The sequence below is a fragment of the Oncorhynchus mykiss genome, chromosome 3 (genome assembly GCF_057628025.1).
Source record: "Oncorhynchus mykiss isolate SJ-2025 chromosome 3, ASM5762802v1, whole genome shotgun sequence".
NCBI lineage: Eukaryota > Metazoa > Chordata > Actinopteri > Salmoniformes > Salmonidae > Oncorhynchus > Oncorhynchus mykiss.
In genome coordinates this window covers 85466983-85494685 of record NC_143024.1, presented here as the reverse complement: position 1 = coordinate 85494685, position 27703 = coordinate 85466983, and the positions used below count along the sequence as shown (strand labels likewise).

The 27703-nt window shown below is 41.1% G+C and overlaps 1 protein-coding gene and 1 long non-coding RNA gene across 33 annotated transcripts in view; one reads left to right on the top strand and one right to left on the bottom strand.

Moving 5' to 3' along the window:
* Positions 1–1080: 1080 nt before the first annotated feature.
* Positions 1081–23177, bottom strand: LOC110520561 (uncharacterized). 3 transcript variants are annotated; one of them, XR_002473002.3, is made up of 5 exons: positions 23088–23177; positions 12339–12435; positions 11842–11950; positions 11468–11686; positions 1081–3437 (listed from the first exon to the last, which is right to left on the bottom strand). It is a non-coding gene; the product is annotated as an uncharacterized LOC110520561 (long non-coding RNA). The 3 variants fall into 3 exon arrangements; XR_002473001.3 differs by lacking the exon at positions 23088–23177 and adding an exon at positions 21743–22009; XR_016494859.1 differs by lacking the exon at positions 23088–23177 and adding an exon at positions 21743–22004 and having other exon boundaries at positions 1081–3434.
* The window catches only part of LOC110520558 (POU domain, class 2, transcription factor 1), a 32389-nt gene continuing 26133 nt past the window's right edge, over positions 21448–27703 (top strand). For 22 of the 30 annotated variants that reach the window (XR_016494856.1, XR_016494857.1, XR_016494858.1 and 19 more), the window contains exon 1: positions 21448–21522. Coding sequence is in view for 27 of the 30 variants with exons in the window: in XM_090230363.1 (XP_090086489.1) it covers positions 21477–21522 (46 nt within the window). In the remaining 3 variants the exon portion in view is untranslated. The remainder of the gene's footprint in view (positions 21523–27703) is intronic. The other 8 variants (XM_090230366.1, XM_090230367.1, XM_090230364.1 and 5 more) reach the window with 1 other exon arrangement.

The window sequence follows — 27703 nt, the reverse complement described above, 5'->3', positions numbered from 1 at the left end:
AACACACACAACTTTATCCACCGAAACCACACAATCCTCTGTCTCATGCCCTCCTGCACACTTCCCACATCTTGGAATCTCCTTCCTACACACTGCTGCAACATGACCATAAACGTGGCACCTGAAACACTGCAGTGGATTCGGCACAAAAGCTCTAACAGGATAACTGATACATCCTAACATGTCGGGTAGAGACTCTGACTCAAAAGGACTGACAGTGACTCCTCTGTTTCACCACGCTCCCCACTGGGTCTATGACACACTTCTGTGTTCTTTTCTGAGTGTCAGGAAGAAAATCAACCAGATTTTGAGACTCTTCTTCTTCTTTCAATTTGTATTGGTGGATCGCAACCAACTACTGTATTGGAATATGAGGCCTTCATCTATTTCTCTTATCTAGCCCCGTGTTTCTGCCTACTGTTCTGGAGAGTGAATTCATTACACTTAGTAATCACTCTTCCATCCAACCATTTCATGCGGATTAATTACCTGACGCATGAAAAAAGTCACGACTGATCTAATGGAAACATGAAATGCTTGTACATTTTTTATAAATGCCGATGGACAATTTGTTCAGTTCGACATAGTGGGATGTTTTTGTGTTGGTAAAATTAATTATGCAAGAAATGGAGGTGGAAACGCATTTATGCTTAAATATTTCTATATGATAACCATCACATTGAAGTAAACTTGGAGTTACTCGATGAGATGTTGTGTGGTCCTCCCACTACGACTCGGGAAAGCATTAACTTTATTAGGATACAGACTAAATAAATGCTGATGCTCCGTTCCAATAAATATCGAGGGTCTTATTCTGGTGACGTGATGATCGATGCCTGGCTGCCGTTTGACAAATACAAATAATCTCATTATAGGTAACCTACCCGCACTGTATTTGAGAGCACATTTGCTATAAAACACAACAGTGTTTGTGACAGTAGAGCTGAAAATGCGATATAAATTTTACTTGTATTTTTAATTCGGTACATGGGAATTGAACCAGCAAAAGTTATTTTTATGTGCACTGCGTCATAACGCACAGCTGTCACGTTCGTCGTATGAATCGGACCAAGGCGCAGCTTTGTATGCGTACATTCTTTATTATATTAAGAATGAACACTGAACAAACTGAACAGAATAACACAACGACACATGCCGCTATACAAATGAGTGCTGACAGGCAACTACACATAGACAAGAACCCACAAACACCAAAGGGAAATGGCTACCTAAATATGATCCCCAATCAGAGACAACGATAAACAACTGCCTCTGATTGGGAACCATATCAGGCCACCATAAACATACAAATACCTAGACCTACAAAACCCTACACATACAAAACCCCTAGACAATACAAAAACTAGTGTATCCACCTTAGTCACACCCTGAACTAACCAAAATATAAAGAAAACAGATATATCTCAGGTCAGGGCGTGACAACAGCCTTTTATCTGCAAAAAGTATGTTTGATGGAAACACATCGCTGGTGGGAAAATGCGCATATTGTTTTATGCAGATTTTAGAATATTTGCATGACAATCTGTTGCGAATTGGATGGAAACCTAACTAGTGATACAAAAGGGAAGGGAAAAGGTAAGAAAAATCCTACACGCATTCAAATCTAACCACTATTCCACTACTTGGCCCTACAGTGCCTTTGGGAAGTACTCACACCCCTTGACTTTTTCCACATTTTGTTACAAAGTCAACAATCTATACATTTGTAGAGATTAAATAAAAAATAAAACACTAAAATACAGTTTCTTGATTATGTAAGTATTCAACCCCCTGAGTCAACACGTTAGAATCACCTTTGGCAGCGATCACAGCTGTGACTCTTTCTGAGTAAGTATCTAAGTGTTTTGCACACCAAACTCTATCAAGTTGGTTGTGGATCATTGCTAGACAGCCATTTTCAAGTCTTGCTATATATTTTCAAGCTGATTTAATAAGTGACAACTATAACTAGGCCACCCAGGAACATTCAATATTGTCTTGGTAAGCAATTCCAGTGTATATTTGGCCTTGTTTAAGGTTATTGTCCTGCTGAAAGGTGAATTTGTCCTCCAGTGTCTGTTAGAAAGCAGACTGAACCAGGGTTTCCTCTAGGATATTTCCATAGTCCTTGCTGATGACAAGCATACCCATAACATGATGCAGTCACCACCATGCTTGAAAATATTAAGTGTGATACTCAGTGATGTGTTTTGATGGATTTGCCCCAAACATTATGCGTTTTATTTCTTTGGCACATTTTTTGCAGTATTACTTTAGTGCCTTATTGCAAACAGGATGCATGCTTTGGATTTTTTTTTATTCTGTACAATTCTTTTCACTCTGTCGACTAGGTTAGTATTGTAGAGTAACTACAATGTTGTTTATCCATCCTCAGTTTTCTCCTATCACAGCCATTCAACTCTGTAACTGTTTTAAAGTCACCATTGGGCTCATGGTGAAATCCCTGAGGGGTTTCCTTCCTCTCCAGCAACTGAGTTAGGAAGGATGCCTGTATCTTTGTAGAGACTGGGTGTATTGATACACCATCCAAAGTGTAATTAATAACTTCACCATGCTTTAATTAATTTGTAAACAATTCTAAAAACATAATTCTATTTTGACATGGGGTATTGTATGTAGGCCAGTGACACAACATCTACATTTAATCATTTTTAAAATCAGGCTATAACACAACAAATGCATTAAAAAAATCAAGGTCTGTAAACACCTTCTGAATTCACTGTATCTGATCCTAGACCAGGCAGCCTGGGAGTGGGGGGGGGGGGGGGGGGTATGCCAGTGCTTCTGTACTACTCAAATCCTGGAAACAGCGACTTGCCTTTCTCTCACTGGCCCCTCCTGATCTCAAACACCATGGGTAACCCTTCAGTTAACACACACAGCTTTCTCCACCGATACTACACATTCCTTTGTCTGATGCCCCCCTGCACACATCTCAGAACCTCCCTCATACACACTGCTGCAACATGACCATAAGCTTGGCATATAACATCTTTATTTATTATAAATGTTTATTAAATTGTTATTAAAATGGTTATTGTTATTATTGTTGTTGCATGGTTGAGAAGGGACCTGCTGTGTATCCCCTGCATACAACTTGAAATGAAAACACTAATGGATTCGGGACAAAATGTCTCACGGGATAACTGACAAATCCTAACGTTGTCAGGTAAAGACACTGCATCCAAATTTAGCAGGACAGACAGTATTTTCTGTGTTTCACGACGCTCTCCGCCGGGTCTGAGTCGCAGCAAACGGCGGGCGTCACAGACACCAGGAATCTTCAATTTCAGTTGGTCCTCCTCAACACTTAACGCCACTCCAGTTATCAATCCTTTCAATGGCGCTCTGCTCCGGAGAGCAAAGCAGGTCACATGTCTTGTCCTGAGGTGCGTGGTGCGGAGTGCCCACTCCTTCTGGAAGGAAGAAACACAAAAAGTTACTTTCACCAATTAAACATTCCCTAACCTCTTCTCCACCAACCTTGACACCACATATAGATCAGCCAGAAGGCAAGGATCCGTTCTCTCCAAAACATCTCACTCACACTGGACCAGAATCATCCTTGTCGTCATCGTGACGAGACCCAAACTCAGTGGTCTTCACTGCACCTGCCACCTCAGGTCCTCACTCGTCAGGTTAAATTTTCTGAGCTACGAGAGTATGTTTTTTTGGGGAATCTGGGTACCCTGTTCTGGCCAACAGTGAAATTGGCTCAAAACAACGGTGATGTAGGTGAACCAGGTGGAGTAAAAAACAGGATTCTGTGTTTTTTTTAAGTGTTTGCTCTCGTGATAAAAACGTATATGCCAGGGACTCCTGAATGAGGCAGCGGTCTAAGGCACTGCATTACAGTGCTAGAGGAGTCACTACAGACCCAGGTTCGATCCCGAGTTGGATCACATCCGGCTGTGATCGGGACTCCCATAGGGCGGTGCACAATTGGTGCACACTGCCAACCCTACAGGACACCTACAATGCCAGTTGTCGCAGAAGGCCAAGAAGTTCATCAGGCACCCCCAGCGTCGTTTGGGTTAGGGGAGGGTTTGGCCGGGGGGACTTTACTTGGCCTATCGCCCTCTTGTGGCGGGTCGGGCACCTGCAGGCTGGCTTTGGTCGTCAGTTGAACAGTGTTTCCTTCCTCTTCCAGGTTAAGCGAGCGGGTGTTAAGAAGAGCGGTTTGGCGGGTCATGTTTCAGAGGACGCATGACTCGACCTTTGCCTCCTGAGCCTGTTCGGGAGTTGCCACTGAGACCATACAAAAAAAACTGCATAGGCCTACGTGCTTTATTTGCCTTCCCAAGTATACCTTGTTCGAAAATTCAAACATACACTTTATGGAAAAGACACGTGTGTTTCTGAACAAAGAACCATGTTGACTAAATGACCGGGTGGCAAAGATGGATTTGGATTTGAAAAGGGTGCTCCTCCCTCACCGTTTATACTCTATTGGCCCATTTATAAACTAGAACCAAGGGGCCATGTTTCTGGTTGGAAGTACGCCATCCCATGTACCCAGAGGAGACTGGCGGTACTGCAATTTAACTAACACCGAGCCCTGAAAGACAATTCATAAAAAGACCGTTTCGTTATCAAATTTGTGGCAAAAATATCAGTTAAATTTTTCAATAAATTGTCTTCCATGTCTATTTTTTTTCAGTTTCTATGGATTATTTTGTTGTGTTGCAAACCACTCTTTATGGCAATAATTTCCCTCAATTGGACGACTCTGCGTTGTGGAAGGAAATTTGCAACACAAACAAACATGGAGGAGAGTGAACGTGAGGGACTGGTCACCCCACATAGCCTAGTTCCTCTCTAGGTTTCTTCCTAGGTTTTGGCCTTTCTAGGGAGTTTTTCCTAGCCACCGTGCTTCTACACCTGCATTGCTTGCTGTTTGGGGTTTTAGGCTGGGTTTCTGTACAGCACTTTGAGATATCAGCTGATGTACGAAGGGCTATATAAATACATTTTATTTGATTTGACATAATGCACGGAGACATGGAGCTCGTACCTACTTCGGTCATATGGACGTGGTTTGGATATGAAAAGAATGACACGGACTAGAAAACCGTCCGCTGCCGCAGACCGGTCCTGACAACAGGCTCAGGCACCACTAACCTCTTACCACCTACGCAAGAATCATGTGAAACAGTACGGAGAGAGTCTACGTCAAAACAAACCCCAGGCTCAGGCGATGCAAGAGGCTTTTGCCCGCGGCACAGCATATGGCGAAGAATCACGAAGATGGAAGGAGGTAACAGCTGCCGTTACAATTTACATCTGCAAAGACATAGCCCCGATTTACACGGTCGAGAAATGGGGGTTTCGTGAGTTGGTGCCAACCCTCGACCCGAGGTACCGAGTGCAAATTGATATGTGACACGTATTAATGCCAAAATAACATGCAAAACAGGCCTATAGGCATATATTAGGAATCACAGGCCACTAAGGACATGAAACACTAGCCACTTTAATAATGTCTCCGTAGCTTGCATTACTCATCTCATACAGTGGGGCAAAAAAGTATTTAGTCAGCCACCAATTGTGCAAGTTCTCCCACTTAAAAAGATGAGAGGCCTGTAATTTATCATCATAGGTACACTTCAACTATGACAGACAAAATGAGAAAAAAATCCAGAAAATCACATTGTAGGATTTTTAATTAATTTATTTGCAAATTATGGTGGAAAATAAGTATTTGGTCACCTACAAACAAGCAAGATTTCTGGCTCTCACAGACCTGTAACTTCTTCTTTAAGAGGCTCCTCTGTCCTCCACTCGTTACCTGTATTAATGGCACCTGTTTGAACTTGTTATCAGTATAAAAGACACCTGTCCACAACCTCAAACAGTCACACTCCAAACTCCACTATGGCCAAGACCAAAGAGCTGTCAAAAGACACCAAAAACAAAATTGTAGACCTGTACCAGGCTGGGAAGACTGAATCTGCAATAGGTAAGCAGCTTGGTTTGAAGAAATCAACTGTGGGAGCAAATATTAGGAAAAGGAAGACATACAAGACCACTGATAATCTCTCTTAATCTGGGGCTCCACGCAAGATCTCACCCCGTGGGGTCAAGATGATCACAAGAACGGTGAGCAAAAATCCCAGAACCACACGGGGGGACCTAGTGAATGACCTGCAGAGAGCTGGGACCAAAGTAACAAAGCCTACCATCAGTAACACACTACACCGCCAGGGACTCAAATCCTGCAGTGCCAGACGTGTCCCCCTGCTTAAGCCAGTACATGTCCAGGCCCGTCTGAAGTTTGCTAGAGAGCATTTGGATGATCCAGAAGAAGATTGGGAGAATGTCATATGGTCAGATGAAACCAAAATATTACTTTTTGGTAAAAACTCAACTCGTCGTGTTTGGAGGACAAAGAATGCTGAGTTGCATCCAAAGAATACCATACCTACTGTGAAGCATGGGGGTGGAAACATCATGCTTTGGGGCTGTTTTTCTGTAAAGGGACCAGGACGACTGATCCGTGTAAAGGAAAGAATGAATGGGGCCATGTATCGTGAGATTTTGAGTGAAAACCTCCTTCCATCAGCAAGGGCATTGAAGATGAAACGTGGCTGGGTCTTTCAGCATGACAATGATCCCAAACACACTGCCCGGGCAACGAAGGAGTGGCTTCGTAAGAAGCATTTCAAGGTCCTGGAGTGGCCTAGCCAGTCTCCAGATCTCAACCCCATAGAAAATCTTTGGAGGGAGTTGAAAGTCTATGTTGCCCAGCAACAGCCCCAAATCATCACTGCTCTAGAGGAGATCTGCATGGAGGAATGGGCCAAAATACCATCAATAGTGTGTGAAAACCTTGTGAAGACTTACAGAAAACGTTTGACCTCTGTCATTGCCAACAAAGGGTATATAACAAAGTATTGAGATACATTTTTGTTATTGACCAAATACTTATTTTCCACCATAATTTGCAAATAAATTCATTCAAAATCCTACAATGTGATTTTCTGGATTTTTTTTCTCTAATTTTGTCTGTCATAGTTGAAGTGTACCTATGATGATAAATTACAGGCCTCTCTCATCTTTTTAAGTGGGAGAACTTGCACAATTGGTGGATGACTAAATACTTTTTTGCCCCACTATATGTATAAACTGTACTCTATACTTTTCTACGGTATCTTCGTCACTTTAATTGTGTAAATATTGCATCACCCATCTCATATGTATAAACTGTACTCTATACTATCCCACTGTATCTTAGTCCAATGCTGCTCTAACATGTATGTATATTCTTAATCCATTCCTTACTTAGGATGTGTGTATTTTGGGGTATATGTTGTGAAGCTGCTAGATATTCCTGCACTGTTGGGGAGCTAAACGAAACGTCATCACACTGTCAACTGCGTTTATTTTCAGCAAACTTAACATGTGTAAATATTTGTATGAACATAAGATTCAACAACTGAGACATAAACTGAACAAGTTCCACAGACATCTGACTAACAGAAATGGAATAATGTGTCCCTGAACAAAGAGGGGGGGGTGAAAATTCAAAGTAACAGTATCTGCTGTGAGATGTTGCCCCACACTTCCACCAAGGCATCTGCAAGTTCCCAGACATTTCTGGGGGGAATGGCCCTAGCCCTCGCCCTCCGATCCAACAGGTCCCAGGCGTGCTCAATGGGATTGAGATCCGGGCTCTTCGCTGGCCATGGCAGAACACTGGCATTCCTGTCTTGCAGGAAATCACGCACAGAATTACCAGTATGGCTGGTGGCATTATCATGCTGGAGGGTCATGTCAGGAAGGGTACCACATGAAGGAGGAGGATGTCTTCCCTGTAATGCACAGCGTTGAGATTGCCTGCAATGACAACAAACTCAGTCCGATGATGCTGTGACACACCGCCCAAGACCATGAAGGACCCTCCACCTCCATATCGATCCCGCTCCTGAGTACAGGCCTCGGTGTAACGCTCGTTCCTTCGACGATAAACGTGAATCCGAACATCACCCCTGGTGAGACAAAACCGCGACTCGTCAGTGAAGAGCACTTTTTGCCAGTCCTGTCTGGTCCAGCGACGGTGGGTTTGTGCCCATAGGCAAGGTTGTTGCCAGTGATGTCTGGTGAGGACCTGCCTTACAACAGGCCTACAAGACCTCAGTCCAACCTCTCTCTGCCTATTGTGGACAGTCTGAGCACTGATGGAGGGATTGTGCGTTCCTGGTGTAACCTGGGCAGTTGTTGGTGCCATCCTGTACCTGTCCCGCAGGTGTGATGTTCGGATGTACCAATCCTGTGCAGGTGTTGTTACACGTGGTCTGCCACTGTGAAGACGATCAGCTGTCCGTCCTGTCTCCCTGTAGCGCTGTCTTAGGCGTCTCACAGTACGGACATTGCAATTTATTGCCCTGGCCACATCTGCAGTCCTCATGCCACTTTGCAGCATGCCTAAGGCACGTTCACGCAGATGAGCAGGAACCCTGGGCATCTTTCTTTGGTGTTTTTCAGTCGGCAGAAAGGCATCTTTAGTGTCCTAAGTTTTCATAACTGTGACTTTAATTGCCTAGCGTCTGTAAGCTGTTAGTGTCTTAACGACCGTTCCACAGGTGCATATTCATTAATTATGGTTCATTGAATAAGCATGGGAAACAGTGTTTCAACCCTGTACAATGAAGATCTGTGAAGTTATTGGATTTTTAAGAATCATCTTTGAAAGACAGGGTCCTGAAAAAGGGACGTCTTTTTTGTTGTTGCTGTGTTTAGAAACACAAGCATTTCGCTACACCTGCATTAACATCTGCTAAACACGTGTATGTGACTAATACATTTGATTCTGTTTTTGACATGTCGCCAGAGCTCTAGAGACTTTGCCAAGCTGACAAGAGTGGAGCTGCAGGCTGCTGATGTCACCAGGCAAAGTTCCCACACCTTTGCTGAGCAGAGAGGAACCCGAGACAGACAAACTGTGCAGAAAATCATGGGTACAGTAGTAGAGCATGATGGTTAAATGCAAAGGTAATTTTTATTTTACCATCTACATGTGTGTAGATGCTGTCTGACTAGTACACCCTACTAGCTGTCTGACCCTACTGTCTTTGAGTGCATTGATTTAATAAATCTTTATCAATTAATTTAGTTTTTCACTAAATACATCCAGTAAATTAAATGTTCAGTGTTCTAGTGTCCCTGTGTGTCTGCTCCTACTGTCACAATGAGGTGACTGAGCTGCTGGTGAGAAACGGGGCATTGGTCAACGTAGCTGACCTGTGGAATTTCAACCCTCTCTTTGAGGCTGCAGCCAAGGGCAGATAGCCAAGAGATCTGCTGATGCTCAAGGTTAGCCTTCCTTCCTGTGCCTTTCATATTAGCTCTTGAAAAAGTATTGTTTGATTGACCGAAGGCAACTAGGTAGCTTTTGTTTCTTGTTCTAGTCAGTACCGTACAATATGTGTAACGGTAACTTTTTTACGTAAAATGCTTTGCATACATTTTAATGCCACATCTATCTATCTCTGTGTATCCCCACCAAGAAGAACTATGATGATGCCATGTCTTTGGACACGGGCATCCAGGTCCTGCTGGAAGGAGATGCTGCCCTCCTAAAGCACGGGGCTGATGACAACAATCAGGCCTCATCTCCCTGCACAACACAGCCTCGTACAGAGTGAGTCACTACAACAATCAGGCCTCATCTCCCTGCACAACACAGCCTCATACAGAGTTGCTACAACGACAACAATCAGGCCTCATCTCCCTGCACAACACAGCCTCATACAGAGTTGCTACAACGACAACAATCAGGCCTCATCTCCCTGCACAACACAGCCTCATACAGAGTTGCTACAACGACAACAATCAGGCCTCATCTCCCTGCACAAAAAAAAAAAAAAAAAAAATCCAGAAAATTACATCGTAGGATTTTTAATGAATTTATTTGCAAATTATGGTGGAAAACTTTTATTGACCAAATACTTATTTATCTCAATACTTTGTTATATACCCTTTGTTGGCAATGACAGAGGTCAAACGTTTTCTGTAAGTCTTCACAAGGTTTTCACACACTGTTGCTGGTATTTTGGCCCATTCCTCCATGCAGATCTCCCCTAGAGCAGTGATGTTTTGGGGCTTTTGCTGGGCAACACGGACTTTCAACTCCCTCCAAAGATTTTCTATGGGGTTGAGATCTGGAGACTGGCTAGGCCACTCCAGGACCTTGAAATGCTTCTTACGAAGCCACTCCTTCGTTGCCTGGGATCATTGTCATGCTGAAAGACCCAGCTACGTTCATCTTCAATGCCCTTGCTGATGGAAGGAGGTTTTCACTCAAAATCTCACGATACATGGCCCCATTCATTCTTTCCTTTAAACAGATCAGTCGTCCTGGTCCCTTTACAGAAAAACAGCCCCAAAGCATGATGTTTCCACCCCCATGCTTCACAGTAGGTATGGTGTTCTTTGGATGCAACTCAGCATTCTTTGTCCTCCAAACACGACGAGTTGAGTTTTTACCAAAAAGTTATATTTTGGTTTCATCTGACCATATGACATTCTCCCAATCTTCTTCTGGATCATCCAAATGCTTTCTAGCAAACTTCAGACGGGCCTGGACATGTACTGGCTTAAGCAGGGGGACACGTCTGGCACTGCAGGATTTGAGTCCCTGGCGGCGTAGTGTGTTACTGATGGTAGGCTTTGTTACTTTGGTCCCAGCTCTCTGCAGGTCATTCACTAGGTCCCCCCGTGTGGTTCTGGGATTTTTGCTCACCGTTCTTGTGATCATTTTGACCCCACGGGGTGAGATCTTGCGTGGAGCCCCAGATCGAGGGAGATTATCAGTGGTCTTGTATGTCTTCCATTTCCTAATAATTGCTCTCACAGTTGATTTCTTCAAACCAAGCTGCTTACCTATTGCAGATTCAGTCTTCCCAGCCTGGTACAGGTCTACAATTTTGTTTCTGGTGTCCTTTGACAGCTCTTTGGTCTTGGCCATAGTGGAGTTTGGAGTGTGACTGTTTGAGGTTGTGGACAGGTGTCTTTTATACTGATAACAAGTTCAAACAGGTGCCATTAGAGGTAACGAGTGGAGGACAGAGGAGCCTCTTAAAGAAGAAGTTACAGGTCTGTGAGAGCCAGAAATCTTGCTTGTTTGTAGGTGACCAAATACTTATTTTGCACCATAATTTGCAAATAAATTCATTAAAAAATCCTACAATGTGATTTTCTGGATTTTTTTTTCTAATTTTGTCTGTCATAGTTGAAGTGTACCTATGATGAAAATTACAGGCCTCTCTTATTGTGGGAGAACTTGCACAAATGATGGCTGACTAAATACTTTTTTCCCCACTGTATGCTGTGACATTGTAGCCTATGTAACAGCTTGGATGTCAGCAGGCTTTAGAAGACATTGTATGCATTGTTTTTAGTTTACAAAACCTTCCAGAAAACCATCCATCACAAAAAATGGCATCACCTATACTGTGATGAAAGAGAGCTAGTGGAAAGTCTTCATATGTATTAGCGTGGATGTCATCAGTCATGTCCTCCCTCGGGTCTCACTCGCTCCTCTGTCACTCCTCTCCTGTCTCTTCTTTCCTCTGTCACGTCTCTCCTCTACAGCACACGCATATTGTGGACCTCCCGATCAAGTTCAATGCCCGTCTGAACGCCACTGACAAGTAAGCCTTCAACCCTGTACACAAAGCAGTTCATTAGGTAAACATAGTGAGTGTGTTATCTATCTAGTTGCACAAGTGTTTGACTTACAATGACGTAGTTTAGTCACAATAATTCCCATCCAACATATTTTGACACACATGGCTAGGGAAACCCCTTATCACCCAGTACCTCTCCCTCTGACCATATCCTCCTCCTTCCTCAGGCTGATGTTGATGCAAACGATGCCCCCAGGTGCAGAGAGGAGGGATCACCAGCTCAGCTCATCAGTGTCCAATCTCTGGAGGGGACAACAGACATTGCTTAATCTGCGCTTGATTCAGCCCATGGGCCACGCAGCAAAACTGACTAATTCATAAATCCTTTAGCTATTGTATTTTAACATTTTGTGTGTATTTCATAAAGCTTGCAGGTTTTTACAATATTATTTATTTGTAACTATCAGACAAATCTGTAATCGTTTCCTGTAATTATGTCCCTCGTGGCTACAATCTTAAAGGACAGTGGACCAGCAGTAATCAGTATGTACACCACTGTATGTACACCACTGACACCACTGACACCACTGACACCACTGGAGGTATTGATGGTATTTGTGTAGAACAAGAAAGAAAACAAGTAGTTAGTTAACAGGAACAAGTAGCTCCGACAGCTCCATCCCAACATACCCTGTGGACTCCCATCCCACTCCTGCTGTATGTCCTGCTCGCCCTTCAAGAGGTCCCGCTGAAGCTCACTAGTCTTGTCCTGCGTCAACCCAGGGTGCTGGTGGAGGGAAAATAGACAAAGCAATGTGCTTATCATATTTTTTTCAGGGTTTGTGAGTGTCTTATAGAAGAATCCTGGTGAAGTTGAGAAACCAATAGTACAAAACTCTTTTATCAAATACAGTGTATATCTATATATTTTTGCTAATTATGTGATACAAGGTGACAGTATTGATTGCTAGACTGATTAATTGGGACACAACTCAAATTATGAGCTTGGTTTGTAAAATGGGCATATCACAACTGCATAAGTTTTTAACGTCGTTTTCAGAAACATAATTGCGTCGTGTCAAACAGAATATCATACAATGCACATATAGAGCAAGCTACAGCACTGTCCTGTTTAGTCGCAAATAATTTACTTGCATAGACAAAATGTTGTTTCCAGTGGTTGTGCGCACGGTGCTTTGTGCCTCCATATTTCCCCTCCCCCAGCAATCCAGATCCACGACCCTGCTCTTATCTCGTGCTGGAATGCACGTTCACGCTTGTTGTGCCGCAGTGTTAGTGCCCATGTACTAATTGGTTCCTCAAACCTGAACTAGCACGATGTCAGCACCCACGAATCCGGTATATGCGACCGTCAGTAGATTACATTGAAAAAAAACGTCCGAGCATCTTGGAGGCTGTCTTGTTCTTATTATATAGCTCAATGGTTTTGAATCTGAATTTAGAGAACTGAACTTAAACTGAATCTCAATGCATATGAGAAGTTGAAAATATGAAACTTTGATCAACTTAAAATGATAGTTTGTAAACTTGATACACAGACAATGAATGCAATATCTACCAGATTGAAACTGAATACATAAATATTGAATTTGAAGTTTCAATTAAATTGAAATTTAATTTTAAAACTGAATACAAATTTCACTCAATTCAGTTTCAAATCATGAAATTCAAGTTCAATTTGTCCATTACAAATTTAAAAATATGACATTCAAATTCAATATCCTAATAAAAATTATGAAATTCAAATACATGTTGGCACTGAAATCGCTCCATAGTAGAGTTTTGTTGAGTCTGAGAACGAAACGTATTTATTTTAAATAACTTTCTTAGAACGTTCTTTGAATGTTACTGTTTTCTTGGTTTTTTTTTTATGGAAAGTTTTCCTAATGTTCTGAAAACATGACTTTAAATAGAACCATGAGGAAACCTGCAGAAACGTTATGATGAAGTACTGAAATTCCCACAGAAGAATGTTGTTTCTGAACGTTCTGAGAACATGACTTTAATTAGAACCACGAGGAAACTTAAACGTAATTCTGAATTACTGAAATTCCCACAGAAAAATGTGGTTTAATGTTTTCTGGACTATTTGAGTACAATCCCAATGTCAAACTAGTTAGAGAACGTTCCAAGAACATTAACTTAAATGTAATCATGTCGAAGATGTTTGGACCTTTTTTAATATTTTCTGTGGAATTGTTAACAAACAATCCCCCCATAAAGAAAATAAGAATTAAAAAGATTCAGCCCCTGGTTCGACCGTGATCTTGCAGAGTTACTCCACCTCAAGAATTGCATTTGGCGAAAGGCTCGGCACAAGCATACTCAGGCTAACTGGCTATCGTTCAGGCAAATGAGAAATAAGCGCACTCAGGCTATCCGGAAGGCCAAAGTTAGTTACTTTAAGGAGCACTTCTCTCTGTGGGTCTAACCCCAAGAAGTTTTGGAAAATGGATAAAGATCTGGAGAATAAACCCTCCTCCTCACAGCTGCCTATGTCCCTCAATGTTGATGATGTGGTTGTAACTGACGAGAAGCACATGGCTGAGCTCTTTAATCACCACTTCATTAAGTCAAGATTCATATTTGACTCAGCCATGCATCCTTGCCCATCCAACATTTCCTCATCTCTCACCTCTTCTAATGCTACTATCCCCGATGCTTCTCCCTCTTTTTCCCCTGCCCTGCTAAATGTTTCTCCCTGCAGGCAGTCACTGAGTCCGAGGTGCTAAAGGTGCTCCTTAAACTTGACCCCAAAAAAACATCTGTGTCAGATGGTTTAGACCCTTTCTTCTTTAAGGTTGCTGCCAATATAATCGGAAAGCCTATCTCCAACCTTTTTAACCTGTCTCTCCTCTCTGAGGAGGTTCCCATTGCTTGGAAGGCAGCCACAGTTCGTCCTTTATTTAAAGGGGAGATCAAGCGGATCCTAACTGTTTTAGGCCTATTTCTATTTTGCCCCGTTTATCAAAAGTGTTGGGGGAAAAAAGTTCTCTCTCTGGTATGGAATCTGGTTTCCACTCAGGTTATGGATGTGTCACTGCAACCTTAAAAAGGTCCTCAATGATGTCACCATTGCCCTTGATTCGAAGCAATATTGTGCTGCTATTTTTATTGACTTGGCCAAAGCTTTTGATACGGTAGACCATTCAAATTATTGTGGGCTGGCTAAGAAGTATTGGTGTCTCTGAGGGGTCTTTGGCCTGGTTTGCTATCTATCTCTCTCAGAAAATCTGCTGTCTAAGCTACTGCCTGTCACCAAGGAAGTACCCCAAGGCTCAATCCTAGGCCCCACTCAATTTACATCAACAACATAGCTCAGGCAGTAGGGAGCTCTCTCATCCATTTATATGCAGATGATAGTCTTATACTCAGCTGGCCCCTACCAAGATTTTTGTGTTAAATGCTCTACAACAAAGCTTTCATAGTGTCCAACAAGCTTTCTCTACCCTTAACCTTGTTCTGAACACCTCCAAAACAAAGGTCATGTTTTTTAGTAAGAAGAATGCCCCTCTTCCCACAGGTGTCATTACTACCTCTGAGGGTTTGGAGCTTGTGGTAGTCACCTCATACAAGTACTTGGGAGTATGGCTGGCTAGACTACACTGTCCTTCTCTCAGCACATATCAAAGTTGCAGGCTAAAGTTACATCTAGACTTGGTTTCCTCTATCATAATCACTCCTCTTTCACCCCAGCTGCCAAACTAACCCTGATTTCAGATGACCATCCTACCCATGCTAGATTACGGAATCTATATAATTTATAGATTGGCAAGTAAGGGTGCTCTCGAGCGGCTAGATGTTCTTTACCATTAGGCCATCAGATTTGCCACCAATGCTCCTTATAGGACACATCAGTGCACTCTATACTCCTCTGTAAACTGGTCATCTCTGTGTATACCCGTCGCAAGACCCACTGGTTGATGCTTATTTGTAAAAAACATCTTAGGCCTCACTCCCCCCTATCTGAGATATCTACTGCATGCCTCATCCTCCACATTCAACACCCGTTCTGCCAGTCACATTCTGTTAAAGGTCCCCAAAGCACACACATCCCTGGGTCGCTGGTCTTTTCAGTTCACTGCAGCTAACGACTGGAACGAGCTGCAACAAACACTCAAACTGGACAGTTTTATCTCAATCTCTTCATTCAAAGACTCAATCATGGACACTCTTACTGACAGTTGTGGCTGCTTTGTATGATGTATTGTCTCTACCTTCTTGCCCTTTGTGCTGTTGACTTTGCCTAATAATGTTTGTACCATGTTTTTGTGCTGCTAGTGTAACGGATGTGAAATGGCTAGCTAGTTAGCGGTAGTTCCCCTTGCTCTGCAAGGGCCGCGGCTTTTGTGGAGCGATGGGTAACGATGCTTCGTGGGTGACTGTTGTTGATGTGTGCAGAGGGTCTCTGGTATGCGCCCGGGTATGGGCGAGGGGACGGTCTAAAGTTATACTGTTACACTACCATGCTGTGTTGTCATGTGTTGCTGCCTTGTTATGTTGTTGTCTTAGGTCTCTCTTTATGTAGTGTTGTGTTGTCTCTCTTGTTGTGATGTGTGTTTTGTCCTATATTTATATTGTATTTATTTTTTAAATCCCAGGCCCCCGTCCCTGCAGGAGGCCTTTTGCATTTTGGTAAACCGTCATTGTAAATAAGAATTTGTTCTTAACTGGCTTGCCTTGTTAAATATAAAAATAAATAAAATGTTTGAACTTTTAGGAAACGTTCTGTTAAAGTATTGAAATACCAAGAAGTTCTTTAAATGTGCTGAGAATTTTTCAAAGCCAAACAACCATCCTGCACCAGTCCGAGAAAGTTGTGGGAATGTTGTATGCAAAATAACCATAGGACAACCTCTCACCAAGCTCTAAGAAAGATGTGGTTTTCAGAACGTTATGTGCTAGCTCCGCAGATAGCCTACATCGAATTCCCTGTACCAGTTTTGTTGTTGCATAAAGTAGACATATGCACCTTTGTATTCATCACAACTGTTCATTTGGAAGTATGAAGCAGCCCATATTCTACGCTTGTGAAATACGTTTTTTGTGTGTAAAAATAGAGGTAGTTGAGGCCAACTGTTTACAGCAGTCGTCATATTCATCCACAGTCTACAGATGGCAGTGTTGGACTGAAAACACAAGGCTGAATTACCTGGAAGTATCTGGGCTTCTATGTGTAGGCCTGGATGTAGTTGGCCTTAATGCTTACCTCAGTTTATTTATGACATGTTACCTGCTAGTTTATTTACACATTCTTAAAGTTGTGCAAATGTTATGAAGTCACCTTGATTGCTTAGCAAGTACCACTTCCCCCTCGATTCGGCTCATACTTGGCTCGAACTAGGTTCTACAGCCACAAAGTTATAATTATGGCTAAACCAACCTATTTCTACAATTTCTCTTCATAAAATGTGCTTTTAAACCTGACCCTAACCTTAATCATAACCATAACCACACTGCTAACTTTATGCCTAACCCTAACCCTAAGACCAAAAAACATATTTGGGGTTTTCATACATTTTTACATTACTGACAATTTTGACTTTGTAGGTCAAGAATTTAGTAGAAAATAACTCTTAACTCGGGACCTCTGTTTTGCTAACACACGTGACCGCCCTCCTTGACAACATTCCAACGGTTTGATCCACCTAAAAGGTACTAATTGGATGGCTGGGCCGGCCCGCTCATGAGGCAGGATTAGACGGCTGCCTATATCAGCAGATTGATGAGGGCAGCATTTTCTGAGCTAAACTGATTAAGACACACAGCTCCAACAAAAACACAAACAACCTCACATAATTCTGCCCCCCAAAAATGACAATTTCTCTCGCAACCAGTGTATATGCATATGGGTGTTTTAGGTGAGCGCTGATGCTGCCCTGTGATAAACAGTGCCCACTTTGTCAAAGGCATGGGGCACAACATATTTTGCTTGTCCATTCCCAGCTCACCTCTCCAGGGTGCTGTTGGAGAGACGCATCGCTGCAGCGCACCACCAATGTTCAGTCCCAAAACATGGTCTAACATAAATCAAGTAGCAGATTTGGATATGGTAGAAAGAGTATGTGGCCTCTACTGTAGCCTACAGGCTGGAGATAAAATGTATGACAATGTAATGAGACTGACATTTTTTACATCATGCAGGTTTCTATGATCAAATGGCCTAACCTAAATGGCGGTCAATCTAATATAAAATGCGCTGTCATGTCAACAAACAACCAATCCTAACAACCGGACAGGTCAAAGTAAAATGGACAACATGGAACAGATAATCACAACTGTTGTCCAGGAGTTTTACTCCCATTGTCATGATCAGTTGTTTCAAGTTTTTATCCATACATTTTTGCACATTGTAAATAGGCTCACCTGATAAAGTTAGGTAGCTGATAATCAGAACTTAAATAGCCAAATTGATTAGTCACAGGAATCAGGACTAATAAAGCCAATGCAACGGCCTGTTTTACAAATGGTGGGCCTACCACATGGATGAGCATTCATAAAATTCCATTGAGGCTGACATGGTTTTCTACACCTCAGTAATACAAGCTGTTTTTTTTTTGTGTTTTACAAACGGTAGGTTTAACATATAGATTCATACAATTCTGACGTCAAGTTGCTTGCTTAGCGAGTACCACCTAACCCCCAATTCGGCTCATTCCTGGCTCGAACTCGGGACCTCTACTTTGCTAACACTCCTTGACAATGTTCCAATGGCACAATTGGATGGCTCCATCCGCAACATGTCAAGCTATCTGTGGAGTGAGCTTGCAGTACGTCCTTATCGCCGTTACACAAACTGCAACCAGGTAGTCTACAACAGTACATACATAGTACAGTACTATCTATGTAACAATATATAGGCTACCCACTGTGACTACACTGTACCAACTTCTGTAGGTTTTAGGCCACTTAGTGTATAGTGGGACCACACCTCTCATTGTCTCAACCACCTTAATAAACTCTGGTTTGAGAAGACTACAGGTGAGTGCAGAAAGTAATACAATGGAAACCCATCTTATCCTTTCGGTGGTCATGAGTGGAAGAAGACAATGAGACCGTGGGACAAAGGATTCTATAGATTATATTATGGACGCAGGGATGCCTCGGATAACTCTGAGGCAGTGTTATCATGCATTTCTCACACACACAGACACACTGCTCTGTAGTCATATCACTTTGAAAAACTACAACTGAATGGATTGCACTGTTCTGGTCAGGATGTGTGGATGAAGCTTTCGATTAAAACCTGTAATGATACAGGGAGAAAAACAATAATTTCCATTAAGAGAACTCAGGGATCAGGCAGTTGTACTCAGCATTGATAGACGTTTGTCACACAGCCCTATATAAAATACACCACCGAAAGCGTAGAGGTTCTTTGTGGTTGAGGTTTGTTGTTTTCTATCAGTTTCCCTGAAAATCTATGATAGTAAAGTCAAATTTAAATGCCTATTTGCTAATTACATCATAAGTCATAAGGGCAGTGCATGTTGTGGATGGATAAACAACAGGTTTCCCCCTCTATCCACTCTTTGGGGGCCTTCTTCTGGCACACGTGGAGTCTGCTGCGCATAACATGAAACGAACAGTGAGAAATGACTAATGTCACTGAACTTCAAATTCATCATCACAGAGATTTGTCAATAGGATCCACAGATGTTTCAACTTGATTGCCTGAAGATCCAAATAAAATTCAATAGGGCAGTGGAGCTGTACATACAGTGCCTTGCGAAAGTATTCGGCCCCCTTGAACTTTGCGACCTTTTGCCACATTTCAGGCTTCAAACATAAAGATATAAAACTGTATTTTTTTGTGAAGAATCAACAACAAGTGGGACACAATCATGAAGTGGAACGACATTTATTGGATATTTCAAACTTTTTTAACAAATCAAAAACTGAAAAATTGGGCATGCAAAATTATTCAGCCCCCTTAAGTTAATACTTTGTAGCGCCACCTTTTGCTGCGATTACAGCTGTAAGTCGCTTGGGGTATGTCTCTATCAGTTTTGCACATCGAGAGACTGACATTTTTTTCCCATTCCTTCTTGCAAAACAGCTCAAGCTCAGTGAGGTTGGATGGAGAGCATTTGTGAACAGCAGTTTTCAGTTCTTTCCACAGATTCTCGATTGGATTCAGGTCTGGACTTTGACTTGGCCATTCTAACACCTGGATATGTTTATTTTTGACCCATTCCATTGTAGATTTTGCTTTATGTTTTGGATCATTGTCTTGTTGGAAGACAAATCTTCGTCCCAGTCTCAGGTCTTTTGCAGACTCCATCAGGTTTTCCAGAATGGTCCTGTATTTGGCTCCATCCATCTTCCCATCAATTTTAACCATCTTCCCTGTCCCTGCTGAAGAAAAGCAGGCCCAAACTATGATGCTGCCACCACCATGTTTGACAGTGGGGATGGTGTGTTCAGCTGTGTTGCTTTTACGCCAAACATAACATTTTGCATTGTTGCCAAAAAGTTCCATTTTGGTTTCATCTGACCAGAGCACCTTCTTCCACATGTTTGGTGTGTCTCCCAGGTGGCTTGTGGCAAACTTTAAACAACACTTTTTATGGATATCTTTAAGAAATGGCTTTCTTCTTGCCACTCTTCCATAAAGGCCAGATTTGTGCAATATACGACTGATTGTTGTCCTATGGACAGAGTCTCCCACCTCAGCTGTAGATCTCTGCAGTTCATCCAGAGTGATGGCTCTTGGCTGCATCTCTGATCAGTCTTCTCCTTGTATGAGCTGAAAGTTTAGAGGGACGGCCAGGTCTTGGTAGATTTGCAGTGGTCTGATACTCCTTCCATTTCAATATTATCGCTTGCACAGTGCTCCTTGGGATGTTTAAAGCTTGGGAAATCTTTTTGTATCCAAATCCGGCTTTAAACGTCTTCACAACAGTATCTCGGACCTGCCTGGTGTGTTCCTTGTTCTTCATGATGCTCTCTGCGCTTTTAACGGACCTCTGAGACTATCACAGTGCAGGTGCATTCATACGGAGACTTGATTACACACAGGTGGATTGTATTTATCATCATTAGTCATTTAGGTCAACATTGGATCATTCAGAGATCCTCACTGAACTTCTGGAGAGAGTTTGCTGCACTGAAAGTAAAGGGGCTGAATAATTTTGCACGCCCAATTTTTCAGTTTTTGATTTGTTAAAAAAGTTTGAAATATCCAATAAATGTCGTTCCACTTCATGATTGTGTCCCACTTGTTGTTGATTCTTCACAAAAAAATACAGTTTTATATCTTTATGTTTGAAGCCTGAAATGTGGCAAAGGTCGCAAAGTTCAAGGGGGCCGAATAATTTCGCAAGGCACTGTACATCGAGTTTAGGGGAAAACCTCAGGAGACAACCCTTTCTTTTATTCTATTGATTTAAAAAACTGATGCTGAACACTATAGGCTAGACTATATGTGCTACTGTATACACACACACACACACAGACATTGTTTACCACACATGTTACACATGTATGCCATTTCACATACACTAACAAACACAAACAATTAATTATGATACTATTCAATATTCTGCCATATTTGCAGCCTACAACATTGGAGATGTATTTATTTCAATTTACTTTAGACTACTTAGGTTATTAGAATATTACTAAAATGAGTTAACACATGCAAATATAACACCGTACGAAAAAAACATATTCATACTTTTTCAAATGTATTTTTAAAGTAGGTCAAAATACAGTACACTTGCACAGTGCACTTGCACTGAGTTGTGTGTGTAGATTATAAATCCCTTTCCTACCAGGGCTGGGATTTCGGGTTAAATATTCAAAATGGCGGACGGAGGAGCAGCGAGTCAAGATGAGAGTTCAGGACCAGGTAATCATTACAGCATTTTACATATTCATACTTGTATTCAAAAACTATTTATCTGAAACCGTTTAACACAGGAGAAAGGCGACCACAAAATAATGTTGCTGTTGTCCGCATCATCATATCAATTAATTCACCGCTAGCGGATATTTGACAGGGGGAAACAGGCTATATAGTATTGCAGTGCGACGGCGAAAAATAAATACATATAAAAAGACATGCCTACCTTTGTGATTAGACCGCTGTACGCCGCTACATATTCATACCACTGTCTAAAAATACGATTTAGCATATTTTATTAGTAATCGGCGACGTGACTGTTGTTTTTATACATGCCATATTCAGATATTGCTCAAATACTGTAGCTGTGCTAGCTTGATACGGTGGTTAGCTTGGCTGCTATAGCTAGGCGATCGGCTTTGTGTTGATGCTTATTATTGTGGCGTGAACCTTCTTGGAGGATGTTTGCATATTCATTTTTTTTTCACCAACAGTCAGCGGCTGCGCGTACCACACGTTACAGTAACATAATAGAAAGCCGAGAAGCTAACTTGCTTGATGTCGCTTTTATATGCCTATTCTCCCCAGCCTTTGTGTCCGGTGCAGTCGTTGTAGCTGTTGTGTTATTCATGTGGGCCTGTCCGACGGTAGAGAGAATGCAGAGTTCAGCATTTTACATTAACTATTCGACACAAAATATGTCAACCTTTTTAGCTTGCCAGTTATAGACAATGTCAATTTCTCATGTTTTTACATTAAAAAGTAGGCTAAACCATATTTGTTTCATCCATTGTAGGCAGATACAATCTGCCCATTTTCAGCACCTAGTGCGTGAGCTAGTTTCACTGACATCAACAACAGCACTACTTTTCTTTAGCATAAAAGCCCAAACCCTTTATGAAATGTTTAGCGTATATTGTCGTTTTTAGGACGTATTGGTCAAACCCTTTATGAAATGTTTAGCCTATATTGTCGTTTTAGGACGTATTGGTCAAACCCTTTATGAAATGTTTAGCCTATATTTTCGTTTTAGGACGTATTGGTTGTGCTGCCTACCTCCTATGTGTTCTAGCCTTAGTGATGAATAAACGAGTTTCGCGACTTATTTTTAGCCAAAATATAGCTAGCTAAAATAGTTCCATAAAGGTTGTTCCTGCCACCTTAAATACAACTAATAACATTCACGGTCGACATGAGAGAATTTGACCAGGAGACATGCCCTGCCCCAAATAACCGAGAACAACTGATACAATTGTATCTTTTGTTGCCGCCATTGTCTCGACTTTCGCGATGTGGTTTTCAGAGTTCGGATGAAAGATTTGAAGTTTCGCCCCAAACGCCCGACTCACTCTTGTCTTGATTTATTTTGTGTGTGCGTCTGTATGGGTGGCGTTTGTTTACGCAGTCTGAATATATTAAAAACTTCATTAGAATGCCTAATTCGGGGAGGTTTCCTATATTTAAAAACAGTGCAGTCGATCTCTCCGCCTCTCTCGTTTGATTCCCGTCTTCAGTGTAGGTTTTGAATGCCGTTTTTTTTTAGCAATCCATGTCCGAGAGGTTTAGTTTACCTGTGCCAATGTTTTTCCCGGGGAGAGGTAGCGAGGCCCACTTCCGTGACAGTGAGGGGCAGAAGAGAGGCACAACCCATTAATGTTCTCGGGCTCATTTTGTTTAAAGGGCAGCCAACGGCTCCCACCCATTTTCTTTTCACATTCCGCTGTTTCACCGTGATAATAAACACTCCGGATTAACACAGAGTTGCCGAAGTAACCTACAAATTGTTTGCTCTCGATGTGATGTATTTTAAAATGACTTTGATGAACTTTTATGAACATTCTATCTGGCCAGCAAACACATTTTCCAAAAGATTCGTGAACAAGGCCATTTTCTGCTTAGGCTATTGTTTGTGTGTGTCAACATTGTAGTTGTTGGTTACAACATACGTTTTAAATTATTAAACATTTATTAATATCGCTGTGTTGTGAAACCAGGCTGTCCTTGTCACTGTAAAACATCACTTGGGGTGGTCAATTTATTTTTTTGTTGCTTTGGGAGGGACAATTTATTTTTTTGTTGCTTTGGGAAGGATAGTGTGTTTTTTCCCCCCTGGTTTACATTCACTTTAGCAGGTTTGACTCTATCATTTCTTCCATCCTAGCCAAAGTTCCTCATCTACTTGTATGCGCCTCCCTATATCAAGGTATTTTGGTACTCTGTCTATCCTGCACTCTATCACCATTCATAGTGACAATAGTGGTAGGTGGATTGTTTGTCCAGATCTGCAATAGGCTAACTAGCAATCACACCACACACAAAAACATTCAAAGCTGCATCAATTTTCAATATGACTCCACAAGAACAAATAGGATTAGCTGATAGGCAGTGGAGAGGCCAGGTGCATCGTTGTGCATGAAATCATTAAAAAAGCTCTCCTATTGATCTTGTTTAGGGACAATACAATCATCCTTCCTAGGCTAGCCTACAACACAACAATGCAATGAATAATTGCATTATTGTTTTCAGGTGAGTACAAAATTCTACTCTAGGCTGCATTGAAAATGTAATTTCAATAACGGCACAAAGTCCTGTGATTTGAATGTTTAATTCCATTTGGATCAGTTACTCTCGACAGTTTATGAGGTCGAGAAAGGCACAGTAGCAGGCCAGTCTGGTTGTATTTTCACCTCTGATACTTTCGATGCGCTGTCTGTTGTGGATCACCGTTCTCCCAAATCGTGCTATAATAATGTGGCCACATGCTCCCGACAGACCCAGTTATTCAGGAAAGCTTAATGCTCTTTCTGCCTCCTCTCCAATTTGAGCGGCTATTCCTCGCGCACCTAGATCCTAATGCTTCAATATAGCCAAAATATTTGTAATTGAACTTTTTGACAAATACAACTATTCTCACACTTTTGTCCATAATAGTCTCATCATGTAGACTATACCTGCACTGTATCTGCGAGCGGTTGACTAGAGGGCGTGTGGGCACATTCGCTATACCTACGTGACATTTCTAGTGACAAAATCATCAGTAGTTCTAGAGTTGAAAATGCAATGGAAACCCTTTTCAAACGTATTTTTTTATTTTGAACATGAGAATTTAATTGAAAACGTATTTTTTTGTTGTATACTATGTATTTACACACTGACTTTTATCCGCAACAAGTTCATTTGATGGAAACAACTTTTTTTTTTTTTGACCACGTTTACATTTTTTTTAAATCATTTTTTGTTATGCGGGTTACAGGTACATTATCCATTTAAATGTTTACGTTTATAACATGTACTCATAGGCTCCCACTCAAAAGAAGAAGGGAAACAATTCAAGAATACATAGAGAGTTTAAGTAAGAATACATTTCAGTATAAACAGGAAAAGAAAATAAAAACATGTGGGCCTCCACTCCCAACTTTCCATTCCCCCAACCTTCCATTTCCCCCAACCTTCCATTTCCCCCAACCTTCCATTTCCCCAACCTTCCATTTCCCCAACCTTCCATTTCCCCCAACCTTCCATTCCCCCAACCTTCCATTTCCCCCAACCTTCCATTTCCCCTCAACCTTCCATTCCCCCAACCTTCCATTTCCCCCAACCTTCCATTTCCCCCAACCTTCCATTCCCCCAACCTTCCATTTCCCCCAACCTTCCATTCCCCCAACCTTCCATTTCCCCCAACCTTCCATTCCCCCAACCCCACCCAGCCAACATGTCACCATCCAAAGATTAAAATAGTATTATATAGTGCTGCCTGTCAGCAATAATTGTCTCTGATTGATTGAGAGATTCACAGAGCTATCATCATCATTAAGTAAATAATAGATACAAAGCATTGAATATTTACATTCATGCACTTCAAAATTAATTGAGTAACTTTTCCCCAGAAGTCTTTATCTGCAGGGCATTCCCACATCACATGTGCCTACCTCATTTAGGGGACACAGTGAAGAGTCAGGGGAAATTTCATTGTGAAATGTTTCCTTGGTGTTAAATACAGTCTATGAACAAACTTAAATTGTATAAATTGACGGTTCGGATTACAGAATACCAAGGCCATATTTTTCCATATTCTGTTCCAGTTAAAGGGGTGTTCAGATTCAATTAGATCTGTGGACCGTACTTTTTTAATGGCTGGCTTAGAATATGAGCTTTCCAAAAGTTGTTTATACATTATAGAGATCAGTCCTTTCAGGAGCCCAGATATATTTTTTAAATAAGTCCAATCATTGGATGGTTCGGTATTTGGGTTTCCCAAGGGACTCCACAGGCCAACATAGATTACCTAAATTGTAAATCTAGAAAAAAGGAGTTCCCTGGTAATGTGTATGTATCTGGTAATGTGTATGTATCTGGTAATGTGTATGTATCTGGTAATGTGTGTGTATCTGGTAATGTGTGTGTATCTGGTAATGTGTGTGTATCTGGTAATGTGTGTGTATCTGGTAATGTGTGTGTATCTGGTAATGTGTGTGTATCTGGTAATGTGTATGTATCTGGTAATGTGTATGTATCTGGTAATGTGTATGTATCTGGTAATGTGTGTGTATCTGGTAATGTGTGTGTATCTGGTAATGTGTGTGTATCTGGTAATGTGTGTGTATCTGGTAATGTGTGTGTATCTGGTAATGTGTGTGTATCTGGTAATGTGTGTGTATCTGGTAATGTGTATGTATCTGGTAATGTGTGTGTATCTGGTAATGTGTGTGTATCTGGTAATGTGTGTGTATCTGGTAATGTGTATGTATCTGGTAATGTGTGTGTATCTGGTAATGTGTGTGTATCTGGTAATGTGTGTGTATCTGGTAATGTGCGTGTATCTGGTAATGTGTGTGTATCTGGTAATGTGTATGTATCTTTAAAATCTTGGAATGTTCTCAAACCATTACTGTCCATGATATCTGCAAGCCGCACGGATTCCACATTTGGACCATTGGGGGAAATGCTAAATTAAATTGTGTTAGCAATAATAGGACCAAAGTTTACATTGTTTAAGGGATATATATATATATCCCTTAAACAATGTAAACTTTATATATATATATGTGTATGTGTATATATATATGTGTATATATATATGTGTATGTGTATATATATATGTGTATATATATATATGTATGTGTATATATATATGTGTATATATATATATGTATGTGTATATATATATATGTATGTGTATATATATATATGTATGTGTATATATATATATGTATGTGTATATATATATATGTATGTGTATATATATATATATGTATGTGTATGTATATATATATATATATATATATATATATATATATATATATATATATATATATATATATATATATATATATATATATGTGTGTATATACACATATACATATATATATATACACATATATATACACATACATATATATATATGTATGTGTATATATATATATATGTGTGTATATATATATATATATATGTATATATATGTATGTGTATATATATGTATATGTGTATATATATATATATGTATGTATATCAGTGAAGACCACCTCTTCCAGGGCAGTAGGAGACACCATATTTCTCTCTACTCAGCCAGGAGGCTGAAAAATAATGTCTGAAATACAACTCTGATGGGAAAATGTACATATCGTTTGTTGTAAATATATTTTAGAATATTTGCATGAAATTTTGTCGCCAATAGGATGCAAACCTAGTTATAGACACCCTAAAGACTCTGGCAGTCACGCTAGTCTGGTGTCACTTTGATTATGACTGCACATGAATGGTTCACCAGCAACCGCAAACATCTAAAGAATAAGCTACAGATCAGCCAAAACAAGCTTGTAAGAATTGTACTTAAACTCATCTGGATGTTGAGCATTTTAAGCAGCTAGGCTGGCTGTCTGTGGAAAAAAGACTAGTATTAATTTACCTTGGTCTAGTCCACAGAATTATCACGGACTCAGCCCCCAGGTAACTATCCAACTATTTTTCCTTTGTTAGAGATGTCTACCAGCATAATACTGGAGCCAGAGACTTTAATATTCCCTGTTTTAAATATAAGAGTTTATCTGGTAAGAACACATTTTTATATTCCGGTGCTGTTTGAGTGAAACAAACTACCACAGCAACCCAAAGCCATACCAACCATAACCACTTTTAAAAAATAATATCAAAATCTGGCTGGTGGCTGATGGAGACGTTTTGAATGTAT